General features: G+C 46.0%; 1 protein-coding gene across 5 annotated transcripts in view; it reads right to left on the reverse strand.

Moving 5' to 3' along the window:
* Positions 1–20,672, reverse strand: part of LOC119656695 — a 554,004-nt gene that overhangs the window by 285,025 nt on the left and 248,307 nt on the right. For all 5 annotated transcript variants that reach the window (XM_038063198.1, XM_038063195.1, XM_038063194.1 and 2 more), the window contains one exon: positions 3,071–3,240. In XM_038063198.1, coding sequence (XP_037919126.1) covers positions 3,071–3,240 — 170 coding nt within the window. The remainder of the gene's footprint in view (positions 1–3,070; positions 3,241–20,672) is intronic.

Raw genomic sequence — 20,672 nt, forward strand, 5'->3', positions numbered from 1 at the left:
TAGGCACTTATGTGTGGCGGATGGCAACCCTGCTAGCGGGAAACTAGCACCGGAGGTGTGGACCAGCGTTGAGGGCAGGCTCTCGGAGATGGTCATTGAGCATCTCTTGCACGCGAAAGATGAAGACATGAGATTCATCCCCTGCTTTGATTCCTCTCAGATGGACCGAGGATTCCACTTTATACCTTTCGAGGACCAGTCTCCAGAGACTTTCTCGGTTCGTGCGTCATTAAGATCAGCATCTGGGATGGCGTAAGGGTCAAAGTCATCCCCTACGACGAGATTCGCAAGAGACCGATCCCTTGCATCTGGTTGCCGAAGATCTGCATAGATAAGGACAAGTTCGTCGAATCTCTGCTATTCAAAACCTTAAGATTCTCATGAAAGACCGGGTAGCTATCAAAGGGGAGATATCCCACACAAACAGACAATCTTTTCTGCTCCGTATAAACGGTTCAGGGTCATGCAAAGCAAAAAGTATTCTGCTCTGTAAAACCGAACGGTGGCCTGGATCTAGCCGAAACTGCCAACGAGCTATTGGAGGAGATGGGACGGAGGCTGACAAGCCTCCCACGTAAGCAGATCATGCTGAGGGTATTTCCTCGGCTTACATAGCTCACGACCGATTAGCTCCACCACAAGAACTACAACATTTGACGCCCATGATAGCAGCAAAGAAGACCAGCCTGTTGGTAGGCTGCGGCGCCAATGCAAGGCATATGCTTTGGGCAGCTCGGAAATCAACGAGAAAGGTAAGTCATCCTTCGATTTTATTATTAATAGAAATATATCGGTGTATAACAGGGGAGCACACCAATCTTCCATTTCCCCAGCTCGGAGAACTCTTCAGTGTAGATCTCGCCGTAAAGGTCTCCAAACCCGCCAAAGACGCCAGGAGGGTCGACTGGAACTGGTTTGGTTAAATTAAAAAGCCCGAACTCCCCAGTTCACAAATCGTCAATGTTGGCACGACAGGCGAAAAAGCTCTCGATACCGCCTTTAATGTTCCGCGGCCTGATAAATACAGCAAGAACCCACTGCCACCATGGTAGAGTGAAGATTTCTCCAGCCTCAGGAAGCTGACCAGAGAGATCTTTAACATCTACTACAGGAATAAATATCGACAGCCGTACAAGGACCGCCCGCAGAAATGCAAATCGTCTATCAAAACCGCTAAGAGACGGTTTTGGTTGGACTATTGTCAGGACATTGAAAACATCAACGAATCCGCAAGACTCAGTAAGATTCTGTCCAAGGAACATAGGAGCCCATCCTTTTGTAAAAAGTCGAAAGGTCGGAATCTTCTGGCACTTTTCGTCAGCGAGGACGAGTGTAAGTCAAAGCCTTAATTGAAGGGGTTGCAGCCGTGCGAGACTATCAAATCGGTAATCAACGAGGATAAGATTGGCTGAGCTATAAACAGCTTCATAAATCTCCGGGTTCAGATGGCATAAAGCCAGCATGCTACAAAGGCAGCAGGAGAGGGTTATGCCGTGGCTTGTCGAGATTTACCGCAGCCGTATCTCTTTAGGATACACACGAGTAGTTTTCATACCGAAAGCGGGCACTATAGCTGTCTTCCACCAATCGGATCTGAGAGACAAGAGAGATTAGTACTTTCCGGTTAAGAAGGTCTGTGTAGACTTCATTTTTGCAAAGAAATGGAGTGTGCAGGCGATGATGTTTCTCTGGGTGTACACAGCTATAGTGCATCCCATCTCAACGTTCGGTTCTATTATATGGTGGCAGACTTTCAGCAAAAAGTACAATCGGACGAAGCTTAATAGAATTCAAAGAACCGTGTGTGCAGGTACTTCCGAGACTTTGCAGTCCTGCCCGGCAAATGCTCTCAATGTACTCTTGCATCTCCCCCTCCACCTAGGGGAAATCTGGGCATTCCCTAAGAACTATTCCATACGCGAGGCACGCTTAAGGTCACCCTCCTCTGGGTTCCCGGTCATAAGAATATAGAGGGGAACGAGCGGGCTGACGAATTAGCCAAGTGGGGCTCTGTTCTTGACGGTTCTTCGGCGGGTACAGTTGGTATCTCGTTGGCAAATGTTAAGGGCGGAATCTACTCGCATTACTTAGCAGCTGAAGCTGAAAAGGAGAATTTGGCCCGCCTGTAACAAAACCCGATCACGAGAGCTCCTGTGCCAGACACGTGCAAATGGGTACAGGATTGCGGCGGTCTGCATGTGGCACTGGGCCATAGGGGACTACGCCGCCAGGCTCGGCATACCCTACAATTCGCATTCCCGAAGCTACGGAGAAGAGGGGGAAACCCTCACGCACTGCCCTTCCGATTGCCCGGCTCTAGCCAGATTCAGGTTATCGACACTGGGTGAACCATTCTTTGGTGGCCTCGAAGCGATTTCTAGTGACAGGGTAGGGAAGCTGCATTCTCTGCCTTCTTGTTCTCATAACAGCAGTCACCGTCATAGGAGTTTGTGGCAACGAAATGACGAACCGCAGCGCTAACTGGGCTCCCCGGAGCGGCCGCTGATACCTACCTTACTACCAAAAATAGCGCAATTGCCCAGGAAAATGTAGTTCATGCATTACCCCGAAGGAATGAGTTGTTTTCAAATTAGTCCGGCTGACTTCTTTTTATTTTAAAGCGAAATTCTTGCTGCTACGTAATTTTGTGGCGCAATGTAAATAGTGTATTTATAAATTTTGTCGTATAGTGTATAATATTGCGATAAATATAATAAATATCTTCTAATCCGAAAAACTTCTTTTCAAACAATTTTTTCCTATTTTTTATGATTTTTTTCACGCTAATTCTAACTCAAAAAGTAATAAACCGATCATTATGAAATTTGGTGATTTAAAATTTGCTAAGAATATGAACCAGTTGGAAACTCTAGTTATGACCTCGAACAGGATAATATCATGTAACTTTTTTATTCGTTACTCAAATTTAAAAACCTTAGCCTTAAATAAATGGTGGCTCAGGACGACTCATCCCAAATCCCTCCCAAAAGGAGTATTCAGTTCTTTTATTGTGGCTAACTTAGAAGCCTGTAAGGGCCTTTCTCTCTCATTAGAATGTTAAATAACTCACCTCAGTGGATTCGCTCTCCTGCTTTTCGGTGTCCTCTGTTGTGTTTGTTGATACAATAGGTCCAGAATCTTCGATAACTTTACCATCTTCAAGCACCACTTGTCGTTTGACTCGAGTTTCTATTTGTCGTGTTGTTGTTAGTTCTGTCTTACGCTTTGTAACCCATTCCTCTGAAAAATTAAATATTGAAAAAAATTTTAAGAGTTTATTTAGTTAATAACATAAAAGGGTTTAAATTGTTAAGTCGAGCCCACATCTACAAAAGATTTAGCCGAATTCTTTCCCCACAAATGTTATAGGTAGTTTCTGGGAAAGGGTCCGGAAAAGAAATGACCACTTTCGACCCGCGCACTCCCCACCTTTTCAAAAAAAATCAAAACTAAGGAGAGCTTCGGAAAGATCTCAGCGAGACCTTTCATTTGATATCCCATATGACTATATTTGGTGAAAAAACGTACAACCCCTTTTGCATGTATGGGGACCCCCTTTAAATTCGACGTAGAAGGATGTAGCTTACTGTATACGAGAGCGTTCATAGTTTCCACCTTTCCGGTGTCAATTGCTAGAGCCGCTTCCGAGAAAAATGAGAGACAGACAGGTGGACAGACAAACAGTAAACCGATTCTTTAAGAAATAAAGCCCGAAAATTCGGAAAATCTCCCACTTTATAAGGGAATCTCTACACCAACCTATGTATCTATGAAAATCAAATCTTCAACCCATCTCTGTAGAGGAGATATCTTTTTTATTTGAACTCAAAGTTTTCAATATTTTCAAAAATATTAATATTAAAATCTAACATTTCCATTCGGTAGCCCAGTTATATTGCGTCTTTGTCAATCAGATACGGAATCTTAGTATGAAAATTTTGAGAATTGCAGCTACGAACAGTTTAGATATTCTCCACCCGTTAGAATTGTACATGTTTAAATCATGAGGGAATATGTTTAGATACTAATATTATTTCGGATTTTCGGATGTTCAGGAAAGAAGGTAAAGCGTAACGTAAGAAGCTAAAACCTATTAAAAGTGCGTTAACTTTCTGAATCTGAATCTGTGTAAAGCTTCTGGCAATATCTCTGAAAGTTGAATCGCAATCTCTGCTACAACTTTTTTATTTGACAAGCTTTCGCATCTATATTTGACGAAGCTTTATCTCAAAGTTACCACCAGAAAGTGGCACATTTCCAGGCGAAACCTGTCTCCGGAAACTTTATAAAATCTTATTAAACTTTTTGAAGTAAATGAAAAACTTGCAGATGAAGTAATCCATCTAAGGTGGGCTCGAGTTCAGACCAACACCATGGATATGTACTGATACTGGTCAAGAGGATCTGTTGGAGTAGGTTTAGAATCAGATTTCTTGTTTATTGAGACTACATGAAGGTTTCTATAGATCGCAGCAGATGAAGCTGTCTAGATCTTGGTCTTTTCCGGAGCATTATAAGGCCTCGTCCGTCAACATATACTATTAGGCTTCCTCCGACTATTTGTTTTTCCCAATGGGTTTAGGCAACCTAACGGGCAGATGGTTTGCAGAAACTAATTGTTTATCTTAGTCAAATTTAGAGATTTGTTTGAATCTTTTCTGACACTTCCGGTCCTAGGCATTTTGGTTTATAATTGACGCATTTTCTTTGCATTGCCCACCCTACAGCTAACTAAATAAGTAGCGAATTTTGGAATTGCTACCTATAAAACAAATATTTTCAGGTAGCCTTCGTCCTTGAACTTATTATTGTACTGATTCTATTGTTCTGGATTTTAAAGTACACTAACTGTTGGCTTAGTAAAAAATGGGTGTATAGAGCCCTTCTCCTCCTCGTGCTCGTACTATCTCCAGACCCCCCTTGACGTTGAGGCTGTAATGATGTTCGCCTCGATCGAGGGCTTCGATGGGACCCTCAAAAAGTGGCTGGAGCGGCTTCCGAGGAGCGTACGTCCTAACAAGGACATGCGTACAGGATTCGAGAACCCTAGGCACGTTAGCCACGGTTTTCGCGTGGTTGGTATATGGTGGCAGCTTCAAATTTGGCATTGAGTCCTTGAGATCATAATAGATCGATAGCGTTGAAAACTGGGTCGATGGAGGGTCTCAGGTTCTCCCCGTATACCAGCTCTGCAGGACTTGCAGCAAATTCTTCTAGATTGACGGTCTGGAGGTCAAGTAGAACAAGTGGCAGAACCTGCGACTAAGTCGGATCATCTTGGATCATTATAGCGGCCTTCAGCGTCCTGTGCCACCTTTAGAGCATCCCATTGGATTGCGGGTGGTACGCGGTTGTCCGGTGGCGTCTAAAGCCGAGGAGTTTGCCAAACTCTGAGAAAAGGGCACAACAAATCGTGGAATCCATTCTCGACAGAGGGCCTCTGCAAAAAATTGTGCAATAATGTCTTTCAGAGGTATCGCCTCAGGCCACTGCGTGAACTTGTCGATGATTGTAAGGCAATACCTGAAACCATGCGAGTCTCGTAAAGGGCCAATGATGTAGAGGTGGATTGTGTGGAAACGCAATATATGGTCTTGGTAATTTATCTGAGGTCTCGCAGTATTTACTGGATGTTGAGCGAAAATAGGAAACTCCCTAGATATGTATTTGGAGTTGATCCTCACGCTCTGAAGAATTGCGTCATCTTTCAGTGCCTTGGCGATTGCCAGCAAATTGACGGTACCGGAAATTTCGACCTCTGCACCACGTGATAAAGCGTCAGCAACCACATTTGGAGAAGAAGCTCAACGTTTGCCAGATTTGATTGACTTTTTGATGAACAGCGGCCCCAACGGCAATGTCTGAGGAATCGGCGAATACGGCTAGGGATGCATCTTGCTGAGGGAATTTCAGAAGCATAGCATCCACTAGCTGTAGTTAAGTTTTCTCAAACGCCTGGACAGCCTCTGGGAACCACATGATCAGACGGGGGTCTTCGGTTTTCGGCCCAGACAAGAAAACGTTAAGGGTCGATTGATGGTGATCGGCCTTGCACTTTCGGTCACGCTGTTCCCAGGGCAGAAGCGAAGCAGCGTCTAATGAGTTGCCTCTGCCCTGCATGAAACCGTCAGTTATTTTTTGTTTTTTTTTTTTAATTTTTAATGCTTGGGGTGCTATTCTCCAAACTAGGGATCCATGGACTATAAAACGAAGGAGTAAGTTGCTCCTCATTTAGTCCGGCCCACCATCATCTGGATGTGGACTTAGGATCCCGCATATCCTAAACAATTCCCAAGAACTTTCTGAGATCTTTAACAGTTTTTTAAAACAGTCCTGTTTTGGGTCCTGTTGTATGCCTTCAGGGGTAATCAAATGGCCGAGGTATCTCACCTGCGATTGCAAAGTTTGCATTAGTCAACATTAAAAACTAGACTGGCCTCGGACTCAGAGGAAGACGTGACCAGAACATCATCCAAATTTACGAAACAGAAGTAGAGGCTTCGTAGCACAGAATGAATGAATCTCTGAAATGTTTGCGCCGAATGGCACAGTCCAGCAGTCATCCTAGTGAACTCAAAGAGTCTGAAAGGTGTGCATATTGTAGGAATGTCTTCGGGAGCTACACGGATCTGATGGTATGTCTTGACAAAGTCCAAGGTCGAGAAAATGCGGCGGTTTGCGAAAGAGTGCGCAAAATCGTGGATGAATGACATGGGGTGACCGTCTGGAATCGTCTGCACATTTAGACGTCTGTAGTCGCCGCAAGGTCTCCATTCGCTATTGGACCTTGGGACCATGTGTAGTGCCGAAGACCAATAACTCTCTGAAGATCTGCAAATACCTTGCTTAATTAGTTCTTCGAACTCTTTCGACGCAACTGCGAATTTCTGCGGTGGTAATGGAAGCACCTTAGAGAAAAATAAGAAGCCAGTAGTGTTAATGTGGTGCTAAACATCACGCTTAATGGAGTCAGAGAGACTACGCTTGGTAGTGATGTTGGGGTATTTTTGAAGAAGTGCGCGAATACGTACATCGGGAACATCTTAAAAAGCAATAGAAAGAGTGCTGGGTGAGTAGGATGAGGCTTTTCCTGATGACGTAAGGGAAGTTGTGGGGTCAATGAGGGACCTATTATGTATATCTAAGAGCAATCTATAGTGGCGCAGGAAATCAGCACCTAAGATGAGTATGCTGTTGTCCGCGATAATGAGGCGCCAAGAAAACGTTCGTCGAAGTTTTAAACGCAAGTCTATCTGCCTGTAGCCATACATGCGGATCGACGAAGAATTTGCTGCCGCTAGTTTTAACAATTGATGCCAGGAACCGAAACGTCAGAGCCTGTATCGACCAGGTAGTTGTGCCGATTCAAGAGGTCGTAGATTGTAAGGCGACATGGTGCTGCACTCCGGGTAGCCGTCGCCAGAAATCCCAGCAAGTCTGATTTGTTTGGTGAGAAATTGCAGGGACTGGTACATTTTTTAGTCTTTCCGGGGAGCCTACGATGGTACCAGTATACCCCGGTACTTACCGAAGGTTCCGACGGCCTACTAACCAATCCCCCATTTCGGGAAGCTAATCTAGACCTTCATCTAGTCCTACTCCCCGAACGCAAAGTATCGACGCCTTCTGCCAACTCAGAGACGGTGGCTGGTAACGGTGCTACCATCCACTAAAACTGAGCCACCTGGTTTGAGTTGTCGCGGGAGATCTCGCCAACCATGGTTCATACGTGGACCTCATGGATTTGGTCCACGGTGACGACTAACGTATCCAGAGACCCCGAATTCGCCTATACCAGGATGGCCCGTGTACTTTCCGGAAGCCTCCACAGCCATAAAAACTGTAGCTACTGACTTTGTCACCACCCAATTGCTTCATCTAGCTTGGAGCACGGTCCCATCGGTAGCGCTGTCAGTAAGTGGTTAAGTTTAGCCGTCTCGCTCACTGGCAGGCGTTTTATGAGCTGCGCTTTTAATTGAGCATAAGAAAAGTCCTCGAGGATGTCGGAGACAAGTTGAACTGCTTCCACGACCAGTCCGACCAGTGCGGAATTGAAACGAACGGCATCCGCTGTGACGCCAGCTAAAATGAATTAGGCCTCGAGTTGGAGAAACCATGTTGCCGGGCTCTAATGCCAAAAAGGCGGCACCCGTATGGCTACGGTAGTTACCGCGGGACTTGCCTCTATTCTGAAGGACATCGTTTAATGGAAGCGAACAACCCAAGAGAAAGAACCTGCTTGTGGAATCAGCGGAGTTCGAGGCAGAAAGAAGCAAAAGAGCGGAGGCGAAGGAAAAATGCTTATATATGAATCTTTAGCAGAAAATGACTGACGGTTCCGTCAAGGGCAGCGGTAACTCATCAGACGTTGCCTCACTTCTGCCAAGGGAGCAGCGTGATCCAAAGCGGTGACTGGTGGTAATCGCTCCATTTGTATATAACTGCAAACATGGAAGGAAAATCCTTGGCCCGGTACGATAGCTGAGATGGTTGGGGAGTTAACTTCACGATCTACACGTCGTGCCCTTGGTTCAAATACTGGTCGTAGTCATGGATGTGTGTGATTCACCAAAAGGGGTAGTAAAATGACTCTACTAAAGGTTTGCGTGCTGGAACTATGGTTCCCCCTTTTTTTAAAACTAAAAAAATCCACCAAAAAGCTACTTCTTGAGAATTTAGAATAATCCGCAGTCCGATATCATTGGCATCCCTATGTAAGCTATGGTAGTCGACGCATCGCCTGAATACGGGCTCCATCCCTACTAAACTGTTGAAACCTCCGTCGTCTGATTTTGATATCAAACTTGGAACAAACTCCGAGGGTCCGCTCAACTACCTCGTAGAAGGTATCCTTCTCCGACTTTGCAGTCTCCTCTGTAGGGGTGTGGACGTTGATGAGGCTTATATTTGCTCCTTCTGTGGCTTCGTAACATCGGTTGTCCGTGTAGGGTTGTCAGCCCTACCCAAACCCCAATCTGGAGGATCAGTTGGTACAATTTGTCCCGTTTTTAGGCGCGAGTGACTCGCCTTCATTCTTCTCCGTCTGCAGTTTTTCATTAAGAAAGAACTCGCAGTGATCACCACGTAAAGGTGGAGATAGAGTTTAATAGTAAAGCTGTTGGTGTTGGTTCGGAAGGTGCTTCCCAGGTTTTATGCTCCATCGTGGCTCCCAATCCACGTTTCGCCCTGGTATCTATACTACCCTTTCAAGGAATACTGTGCCTTTCTGTACCCCCGTGAGGCGCAGGACGAGTCGAAGTACATAGTACATAAAAATCGTGGAAGACCACATACGTCGACAAGAAAAAAGTAAGAATACTCGTCAGTAATAAGATTTTAGGTAGGACATATACTGCAAGGCAAATCCTCAACCCTACCACAAAGGCAGAATATATTGCAGTTTCATTTGCGATCTCACAGCCATTATGATTCTGACAGATATCCGAAGATAAGGGCACCTCAGTTAAAGAGCCAGTCACCATGTTATAGGGCAACCAAGGTTGTATAAAACTGCTACCAGGTTCCAAATCAACTGCACAGGAGCAAGCATATTGACGTCTACTTCTACTTGATGAAACTGAGAAGGGATCTGCTGGAGAAAAAATCATTTAGGCTCTGTACTGTCCAACTAACTGACATCCTGCCTTTGGCTAGAAAGAAATTCAAAGAAGAGACAAAAGGAGCCTCACTTGTTGGTATTTAGAAAAAACCGAGGAGATGGGGGGGGGGGGGGGGGGGGTAACTAGAATGAGGGTTGGGATGCATGCGAGAGAGGTTTGGGAAACGGAAGCTAGGATTGGCGCTGGGGATGGGTGGGATGAGGAGTAGCCACCAGTGTAGAAGACTACTCTACCGTCGGGGTCAAAAAGGAGAGGAGAGGATTTGAGATGAGTTCGCAGAAGATTCTCTTCGACGATCTCGATCCTCACGGCCTGGAAGATAAGAGGATTAGGATGAGTTTGACATTTAGTAAAGAAGTTGAGGGCATGATGGGTTGGGACGACTTCGATGCGGGCGTTTGGTTAGCATCGCAGAGGATCTGATTGGAGATGTATTTGGAGCTATCTTCGTTTTTGTAGGTGTTGAGTCGGAGCCATTCGATTTGAGTAGGGGAGCTGTCGGACCAGAAAATTAAGCGACAAATGAGGAGGGGACGGATAAGCTGTTTGTAGCAAAACAGCTGTTTCAGTGGTGTTGGAATGTTATATTTCAGGATTGGATAAAGGAATTTAAAAGCACCAGTTGGATGGGCGGGAATTCATAGTCACACCAAGGTAGGTGACTTCTTTTACGGTTTGGATTGGGGTTGATATGCCATTCCTCTTTTTCGCCGCCATCCTTATGTTACCTCGCATTTCTGTGAATTCCAACGGACGAAGTACCGGTAAAGCTCGTCCAAATAAGAATTCAAGTGGGCTTCACCGGCCGGGATGTTTTTGGTGGAGGTATAAAGGATGTGCTAATCCGCGTATTGGAGCATTCGGATTGGGTTTAGGTGTAGGGTTGGTTTGGGTAGGTTCGCGGTGAGCAGGGAAAAAGGGTAGCGGAGAAAATTGCTCCTTGAGAGATGCCAGCGGGAAGAAAGGTGCTGCTGGAGCTGAACTTAGGATTTCCGCCCGTTAAGAAAGCTAAGAATTAGCTTGCAAAAGTGTGGATCAAAATGGAGGACTTTGCAAACGCTTCGGTAAACTTATAAATGCTTATATACACAGAGTCGAAATTGGAAGTCGGGGAGTGTGTAATTGGAGTCTCAGTGCTCATCAATGATTGCTTTTATGATCCGCTCGAAGATCTTGGCGGAGGATGATAGGATCGAGATAGGCCTGTAGCTGTTGGGATTTAGAGGATTCTGGTTTGTTTCTGGGATGGTAACTATCTGAGCATGTTTCCAATCTATTAGGAAGTGGGCATTAATTAGGCAGTGGTTGATCATAGAGGAGCAATGCTAGGAGCGCATTTGTTTAGGACAATGGAGGAATTTTGTGAAGTCCAACTGATTTTTTATTTTTGGAGGTGGCGATGGAGGCCATGACGGAGTCAGGAATGACAAAGTGGATGGGTGAGGTATTTTCACACTGATTTGGGTCGAGTGATTGGCTGAAGGGATTTTGGGTAGGTTGAGTGATGTGGAAGAAAGGAAGGGAAAGAAGTTGAGAGATTTTTTCGCTTACTTTGTTGTCAAAACATGGTTCACGGAAGTGGAGGGTAGAGTGGTGTACTTGAAAGAAGTGGTCTGCGAGGACATTCATCTTTTCTGTGGAGGGAGGGGGGGGGGATGCTTTGGAGTAGGATCGTGTTTTGTTGGACAGATTTGCTTAAACGCGGGCAGGTTCTCCTGAGTTCCCTGTATGTACCAGGGTTGAGTTCGGTTGTGGAAAGGCGGTTGTAGATATATTTAGTGTAGAGGGTCAGGACCCTTTCGCGGGTGAACCTGTCTACTTCAAGAATTTCGGAAAGTATGCGAGAGTATTGAGGAGGGTATCTATTTCCAAATAGTCTCCGCCTGAGGGTCTTTTTGTATTTGATATCGTTTAGGATATCATTTGGTAGGGTAATGAGGTTGCGGTAGTTTAAGGGACGGGATGGGATCACTTCGTCGCATTCGTACGGTTTGGTTGATGGTGTTGTTAGAGACTGTACGGCTGGATGGGAGTAGGAGAGGTTGAAATTTAGATTTGAGGGCTAGGTTGATGCGTTTCCAGTTTGCGCTGGAAGTCGGGGGAAAGATGCCGTGTCGGTCGGCGATCCCGCCTTGTATAGAGAGCGATGGAGGCTCGGCTGTAGTATATTTACAATATATACTGAGCAACTACACTAAAGTGTTAAGCTTAGTGGTTGCACAAATTTGAAATGCAATACACATTTCTAAGCCTGCAGCGAAAATAGCAAATTTTTTCATTTGTATTCTGTATGCAATGAGTTACGAGCGAGTCTTTAAATATTGACAGAGGCATTAATCGTCGTATACGAATATGTTTGACTAAGATCATGGAAACACTCAAACAATCTGCACTAAATATATTTGCAATGGAATAATTATTGCCATTAAGTTAGCTCATGGATAGCTTACTCGTTTGATCTTGGCGCTCGCAGTGAAATATTTATAAACAAATATGTGTTCACATTGTTGTCTGCCTTGACTATGCTAACGACCTGCAAAGAGTGCTTTTTCATAGATAGCATGCAGATATTCTTTTCTAGTTTTTAGAGTAGGAATCATGCGAGCATAGTACTCGCTACACACTCTTGGTGGAAGTTCAATTTTCTGGCATCAAAAAGCCCATAAGTCAATTGCACGGATTACCATAAATCCTTGCACAATAGCACTTGCTTCTCTCTGCAGCGCCTGGCTAATGCCCGGCACCTCTACACTTTGCTGTTTACAAAACAGACCCAAGAAGCACAGCGTGGAAGCCAACGAATTGGCAATGTTCATTCCGTTGTTAACCCCAAATGTTCAGTACTGTATGAGTCTAGTATGTGGGGCTCTCCTCAGATAAAAAGCGGGGCTAGTGTGAGCGAATTTTCCCACGGTGTACATGAACATTACAGTTCGTGAAATTATCGGCATAAAAGACTCCACACTGACTCGTTCTTAGCTCGCATGCCACCCCCCGTTGCACCGGTGCTGTTGGTCCTACCTCACGGAGAATATCGTAAATGTTTCGACTACTAAGTATCCAATAAACCACAACAAATTGTATGCCAGGGTCAGATGCATTGGATACTAATGGTTAGAACGTTGCATCTGTTGCAGGCTGTGCGCGTGGTGAGTTTGCTTAGAAATGAAATGGGCATCGTTTGTTGAACTGCTCTACCTGGGAGGATCGGGTGTGTAGCAACTCCCCCCCTGGAAGCAATTATGACGGAATTTCAGTAGCAAGCTGTTGTCCTAGATTTCCAAGCAAATAGATGTTCTGGCGATAGATTGGCAATTATTTAACGCATTCTGCGTGAAACCAATGAAATTCCACCCCTTTCCCAGCTACACCCCTTCGTAAAGCAAGTTCAAATTATTGAAAATCATTCACATGCACAAGTAGATCCGACCTTGTACTTGGCCATGCCCAGAAAGTGCACTTGAAACTAATTGTATGCGCCCATGCAATATTGCACATACTTCGAAGGACACCTCAAACGCAACGATTCCTGCCAAACATATGCCACGTCAATTACATGACCGAGTTCATGTCGAATTAATTACAGGTGAAGGTGCTTCCCATTCAATTAACTCATTATTCACTGGTCAACTTGAATGGACCCCAGGAATGCATGTAAGGACATTCTGCATTTGTTGTTACACCACACATCCATTGAATAGACATCTGAAGGCATGCATAGATGTTCACGTCCAAGCTTCTAACAGATAAAGCTATTGTTCGTGCCCAGATGGGTTCTAGTTTGACGGGAATTGAAATATTTTACAAGGTCGGAATCTTAGTGCTCGTTGGACTGATTAATTTAGTGGTAAGACACGAGAAGGATGTTGTTTTGAAGAAATGGTTGCGTTAGGACGGCGGCCTTTTGATTGAAATTTTATTTAAATTGGCTCTACCAAAAGATGACTAATGACAGTTTCTTTTGGTAGGTAGGTATCAGTGGCCGCTCCGAGGAGCCCAATTAGCAGTTTGGTGCGCCGTTTTGATGCCACAAACTCCTAAGACCGTGACTTTTATTATGGGAGCAGGGAGGCAGCCGGCTCGGATCTTCAGAGCTAGCCCGTAGCATTCACGAAGGGAAGCAGCTCTCCCACCCTGCAGGTAGAAATCGCTCTGAGGTCCCCAAAGAATGGTTTACCCAGTGTCCGCAGCCTGACTTTAGCCAGAGCTGGGCAATCGCAAAGAAAGTGCATGAGGGTTTCCCTTCCTTCTCCGCAGCTTCGGCAATGCGAGTTGTAGGGTATGCCGAGCTTAGCGGCATGGTCCCCTATGGGCCAGTGCCCCGTGCAGACCGCCGTAGTCTTGAATGCATTTGCACGCGTCTGGCACAGGAGGTCTCGTGATCGGGCTATGTTATAAGCGGGCCAAATTCTCCTTGACTTGGCACAGCTTGTAAGCCTTCGCCATCTCAGACCCGCGGCTGCTAGGTAGTGCGAGTAGACTCCGCTCCCGACAGGCGCCAGCGGAACACCGACTGTATTCGCCGAGGGACTGCCAAGAGCAGAGCCTTGCCTGGCCAATCCGTCAGCCCGCTCATTCCCCTCTATGTTCCTATGGCCGGGAACCCAGAGGAGAGTGACCTTGAGCGTGCCGCCCAGATGGTTGAGCAAAATGACAGTTTCTTTTCTTTTTAAAGGTTTTGTCGAAAACGCCTGTCTTTCTTTTTTTTGCTGGGGGAAATCCGTCATAAATATACATCTAGAATGGGGGACGTGCATGCAGTCTAGGAATATTGTGATACAGTAGTATAGATTGGTAGTTAGCAAATAGAAAACTGTGTTATATGCGAAAGGAATTGGAGAATAAAGAAATAAAGATAGAACGGTTCCCTAAAGTTGGTGACCCCGACAGTTAAACGGGAAAAAAGGGAGTTGTAAAAAACGGCAGAGGATTATTGCGGGAGATTTGGAGCGCGTCGTGAATCAATATAAGTGGGAAATCTGTTCGATTCGGAAGCAGGGACATTCCGGACAATTACCTCCAACTCTGGTGTGAAAGATCGACCGTTGGGCTGCACAAATCCGCCATCGCCGCGAACAGTTGGAATTTCAGGATAATCAACGGCATTCTGCAACAATCAGGACACAACAAGCGAATCTCGCCATTGCCAGTTACTCTGTTAAATTTAGCGCAACAAAAAACTAGGTTTGCTGGGTGTCTCGGACACGGCAACTCGAAGCGCAGTTCCACGTCGCCTTACAAACTTCGACCCCTAAACAGACGTGCTTCCTGGTCGACACGGGCGCTGAGGTGTCGGTTCTCCATCACGCCGTTCGAACACCCTAATTCCGCAAAATCTATCACTGGCGGCTGCGAACTCTTCTCCTATCCGTACCTATGGCTATAGACAGGTGGACTGTGTCGAACGTTTTTGCGGCGTTTCGTTCTGGTGGACATTAGCACCCCCGTATTAGGCGCAGTCCGGATAGCTGAGTGGGTAGAGCACAAGGCTGTCGTACGGAAGGTCTCGGTTCAAATCTCACTGGTGGCAGTGGAATTTGTATCGTGATTTGACGTCGGATACCAGTCAACTCAGCTGTGAATGAATACCTGAGTGAAATCAGGATAATGATCTCGGACGAGCGTAATGCTGACCATATTGCCTCCTACAGGATACTGTGATCCTGTGGTAAACCGTTACGGTCTTGAATGAAGTGCTCTAGCACACTTCAAAGCCCTGATCCAATTGAATTGTTGCGTCAACGATTATCATTATTATATTCGGCACAGGTGAACTTGCAGACCAAGGTTTTGATAGACCCCGCAACCTCATTACAGATGTCAGGGAAAATTTATACCTGACAAAATGACACTCGTTCGATAATTTTCGTGGACGTTGCCGACCACCGCATTCGCGCACTCCATAGAAAGTATCACAACATTCCAACGGAAAGTAGTTTCTTCAAGCCAGTTAAGAGAGAGCTTGAAACCATAATGAAACAGGGTATGTGCAGACGATTCAATAGCCGTTGGTCCTCTCCACTTCATTTGGTCCCTAAGCCAAACGCGAATGGTGGTCATGTGGAGATTTTAGGCGCCTGAATGCTCAGGCATTTCCAGACCGATGTCCTATTTCACTCATCCATGCTTTTGCGCAATCGCTTACAAACTGCCGTGTTCTTACAACTTTGGATCTAACCAAAGTATATCGCCAAATCCCTGTTGCTCCGGAAGACGGCTGCACACCTTTCGGACCCTTTCAGTTCACCAGGATGACTTTCGGCTTGTACAACACTGTGCAGACTTTCCAAAGGTACATCCACTCTGTCTTACGAAACTAGAACTTTTGTTTCGTCTACATCAATGATGGTTTGATCGTTTCCTATTCAGAATCTTATCACTTGGAACATCTCGAATGGATTTTTCAATGTCTCCTTGAGGCCAGACTTATCCTAAACGTTGAGAAATGTAGATGCTTCCAGAGGCAGGTAAAATATATCGGCCATTTAGTAACCCCTGATGGTATCCAACCAAACCCAGACAAGGTTAAGGCGATAAAGAGGTTTCCACTGCCAACCACGGTGAAAGATCTGCGGAGATACTTGGGCATGTTAAACTTCTATCGTCGTTTCTTGTTCCGCTCATCACCAAGCAATCTTTAATGCTTTTCTGTCTGGGCCGAAAACCAAAGACTCCCGCGAGGTTGCGTGGTCGCTCATGCATTTGAGACAGTCAAAAAGCAGCTTGTTGATGCAATACTACTGGCATTTCCTCGTCGTGTTCGTCGATGTCTCAGACAAAGTGGTAGGCGGTGCTTTTCGCCAACGGGAAAATCAATTCTGACAACCGTTGGGCTTCTTTTCAATACAGCTCAACCCAGCTCATCGCAACTACAGCGCCTACGATCGTGAGGTACTCGCCGCATACCTCGCTATAAAAGACTTCCGTTTCTGCTTTGAGGGCAGGCGGTTCACCGAGTTTACGGACCATACTTACCACTCACTTTCGTGTTTAGACAAAAGTTCGACAGGTTTACGCGATGGCCTGAAGCAGTACCTCTGACATTACGGCTCAATCATGTGCCGATGCCCTCCATCGAGAGTCGATTCCGGGCTTTGGTGTTCCAGCCGTAATCATCACGGACCAGTGAATGCAATTCGAATCTACTCTTTTCGCGGAGTTAGGAAAGCTCCTTAGCTTACTGCTTAGAGGAGACCGGGGTGAAAAATATCAAGAATGATATATATGCATAAAGAAATAAAGACAGAAGGACGAGATGCCTTTGTAGTTCACATGCTTATGTTCAAGATTAGCATGTATGCCCACCGACCATTCTGCGCCTGGTCTACGCAGCGAATTCGCTTCACGCTTCTCGTATAAGACAACAACGTCTACCAGCTAGCGTCCAGGCCATCCTCAGCATTTCAGAAGTTACGGCTGTGTCACGATTGTCGTAAATGGCCGACAGAATCGTAGAGGTTCGAGGGCCGTTTCAAGTGTCCGCGGTAGCTGCATCTTTCTTCCCGTGGTCTCCACCGGAAAAAAGCTAGCGAAAGGAGTTGGCAGAAATCCCCGGTCGCCTCGATCGAATGGGTGCCAACTGATTCCCAAGCCGTCGTGATATTAGCCGGGGTAAACGCGCGGGTTACCAAAAACGTCGGCAATCATATTCCAGCTCCTTGTGCTATTTCCACCGGAAATTCCGAGAATAGACATGAAAGTGCGAAAAACATTGTTCTTGGACTTCCAGGGGCGAGTCATCAGAAAACTAGTCACGGCGCTTGCAGATTCGGCGGATGAAAGCGCCGAGAGCTGAATTTTTGTGTATGCTACGTCGAAGATATCCTGGTTGCACCTGAGACCCCGCCGCAACACACCGAACACTTGCGGAAGGTTTTTTCGTGTCTAACTGATTACGGTCTCGTGGTCAACAAGTCGAAATGTGTATTCGCAACCAAAGAAATCGAGTTTCTGGGCAATACGATTAACGAACGTAGAATCTTACCATCATGGTCCCATGTCTAGGCAATGCAGAAGCACACACGACCAAATACTGCTAAAGAACTCAGACGATATCTGGGAGTCCTTAATTTTTACAGAAGTTTTGTTCCCAACGGAGTTACGCTTCAAGCACCATGGAAGGACTTAGTGGGAAACGCTAGAAAAAGGGCACAGAACACCCATTACGTGGACAACGCAAGCACACTAGACCCTTAACTCTTGCATAAAGCCTGGCGAACGCAACATTTTTTGTGCTGTTTCAACCGAATGCACCACTTGCATTGGTAATCGACGCGTCGGACGTGGCCATAGGTGCCTTTTTAGTACAACAACACAACGTCAGATAGCTTAAAATAGCATTTTTCAGATACGTGCTGACAATTCAACATCACTGAAAGTGAAACCAGTGGACGTCCGTGACGGGAAGACGTTGTTTTGCGACATTTTGCGCTCGTACATCCGACCGTTTGCCCTAGCCGCGTTTCCAAGGCGCATAGTCCTTCGGATCCGAGAGGCCGTGCTACTCTCAACGCAATGAACAGAAAGTTAGTGTGGCTAGCATGCGAAATGACGTAATGCAATGAATTTTAACTGCCTACGTTATCAACGCGCCGAAGTTGGCTGGCACACCGAAAACCCGAACCAGCCATTCGAGGTGCCCGACGGAAGATTCCAGCAGGTTCACTTGGCCATTGTGGGTCCTCTTCCTCCTTCACGCGGGTTCAGGTATTGTTTGACGATACTGGGCAGATTCTCCCGTTGACCGGAAGCCACACCACTGGCAGACCAGTCTGCTGATTCCGTTGCTCAAGCATTCGTTGTCACGTGAGTGTCGCGCTACGGGACGCCTACGGTTATAACCATGGCAGTCAGTTTGAATCGTTGCTTGTCATTGCCTTGGTCAAAAGACTGGAATGCAAGCGGACCAGAACAACCCCATACCATCCGGCATCAAATGGCGCGATCGAATGCTGGCACCGTTCTCTCAAGGAAGACAATCATAGCTAGGTAGAGGTCGTGCCTCTGGCTCTCTGGGCAAGTGTCAAACAAGATCTGAACGCGTCATTAGCACAGGTGTTATTCGACACCACTTAGTGTTCCTAGGTGAATGGTTCCTGGATTCGGAAATCGAGAGTGATCCCAGTGTATTTCTCACTAAAAACCATCAGCACCTTACACAGGTTCGCTCAAAGACCATTGCCCACCGGAACAACCGGACACCATTTGAGCATAAGGAATTAAAGTCCTGGATGCCGTACGAAGATCGTTGCAAAAGCCATTCACTGGACCTCACCGCGTCATCCACGGCATACTGTTCAAGGTGGATCTTAACGGACAGCAGGTAAATATTTCCACCTAAAGGCTGAAACCAGCCTTCCTGGAATATAACGTGGACAATTCAAAGGTGTAATCGACATACAATCAGCCAACAATGCAGACTTTCGAACTAAGGTCCAACACATCACGAATTTCGGTTGTGGATTCTCCGGTGCAATCGCCGCTGCACCTCGGCCATCAACTAGAAACTCCAGTGGAAAAGTCACCCATGATTTCCCAGTCATCAGAAAAGGCAAATACAGCTCCTTGTTTCGGTCTACGAAGAAGACACCCCCATTCGTCTCGAGGGAAGCCACACCAGTCAACGGACCAAGTTCTTCATCTCCGAGTCAGGTCCAACCTCTGATTCCAACTCAAGCGGAGGCAGTGCCGACTGTAGTCGAAGAACACTTGATCTAGCACCAGTCCCCTGTTATCTTGAGCCCATTTAACCCGCGTCCACAGCACATCTGACATGTGTACCAACCGAAATCCCGAACGTCAGCGCAGAGAAAAGTGAGGTTTCTAATCTCACGTGATTCCATCACTCGAGGGTGGTTTTAGTTAGCATAATATAGTCTAAATTTTCCACCGATCTGGATGTCTTGGAACTCTCACATAGTGTGGACCAAACCATTCAGAAGTACGGCATTCTGCAAACGTGTTAGATGTTGTCTCACTATTCTTTTTTAAGTAGATAGAGTCGTCCTAGCCTTATTGCTTGGTACCGACTTCTAGTGATAGGTAAAATCCGGCATCATAACTTGGAAGTTATAACTATATAACCATCCCATTTCCAATGAGACGACTGTGCTTGCTTCTCAGAACTTATTTTCCGGGGTCCTACCCCTCGGCGGCAGGCGACAATAATCTGCCTGACACTCCAACAACAAATAAAAGGGGAAGGAAAGAGAGCTGGAAACTAGCAAAAGAGGTATGCTCAGAACCTAGGCTAAAATGGGCAGTGGGAACTTTCAAACAAATGAAATCTCTCGGAGTAGATGGCATTTTCCCAGCACTTATCCAGAGAGGCCTAGGAATTATCTTAGAGTCTCTTCTGAGGGTGGTAAGGCGGAGCATAGCACTAGGTTACATACCAAGGGAATGGAGACGGGCAAAAGTGGTCTTTATTCTGAAAGCGGGTAAAAAGGATCCTTTTCACCCTAAATCTTTCAGACCAATTTGCCTAACATCGTTCGTACTCAAAACGGTGAAAAAGGTCATAGACAACTATATTAGAACTAACGTTCTAAAGCGTAATCCCCTACATCACTGTCAACACGCTTACCGGGCAGGACGGTCAACTGAAACTGCTCTGTATCAGCTGACAGAGGTACTACGGGACGCCATAGAAACAAGAGAAGTTGCACTGTGCGCGTTTTTGAATATCGAAGGAGCATTCGACAACACATCGCACACAGAGATACAGGATGTCCTGAGCCGCAAAGGAGTGGGAAACACCCTGGCACTCTGGATGGCCAAAATGCTAGAAAGCAGACAAATAGAGGTACAAACAGGTACAAATTCTATTATCATGAACACCACTCAAGGCTGTCCACAGAGTGGAGTACTATCGCCGCTGATGTGGAGTATGGTAGTGGATGAACTCCTGGACGTGTAAACTAATACTGAAATACAAGTCCAGGGCTACGCGGACGACATTGTTCTAATCTGTAGGGGCAAATATGAAGATACTCTACGTGATAGAATCCAAACTGGATTAAGGGTTACTAGTGTCTGGTGCAGGAAGGTGGG

The sequence above is a fragment of the Hermetia illucens genome, chromosome 5 (genome assembly GCF_905115235.1).
Source record: "Hermetia illucens chromosome 5, iHerIll2.2.curated.20191125, whole genome shotgun sequence".
NCBI lineage: Eukaryota > Metazoa > Arthropoda > Insecta > Diptera > Stratiomyidae > Hermetia > Hermetia illucens.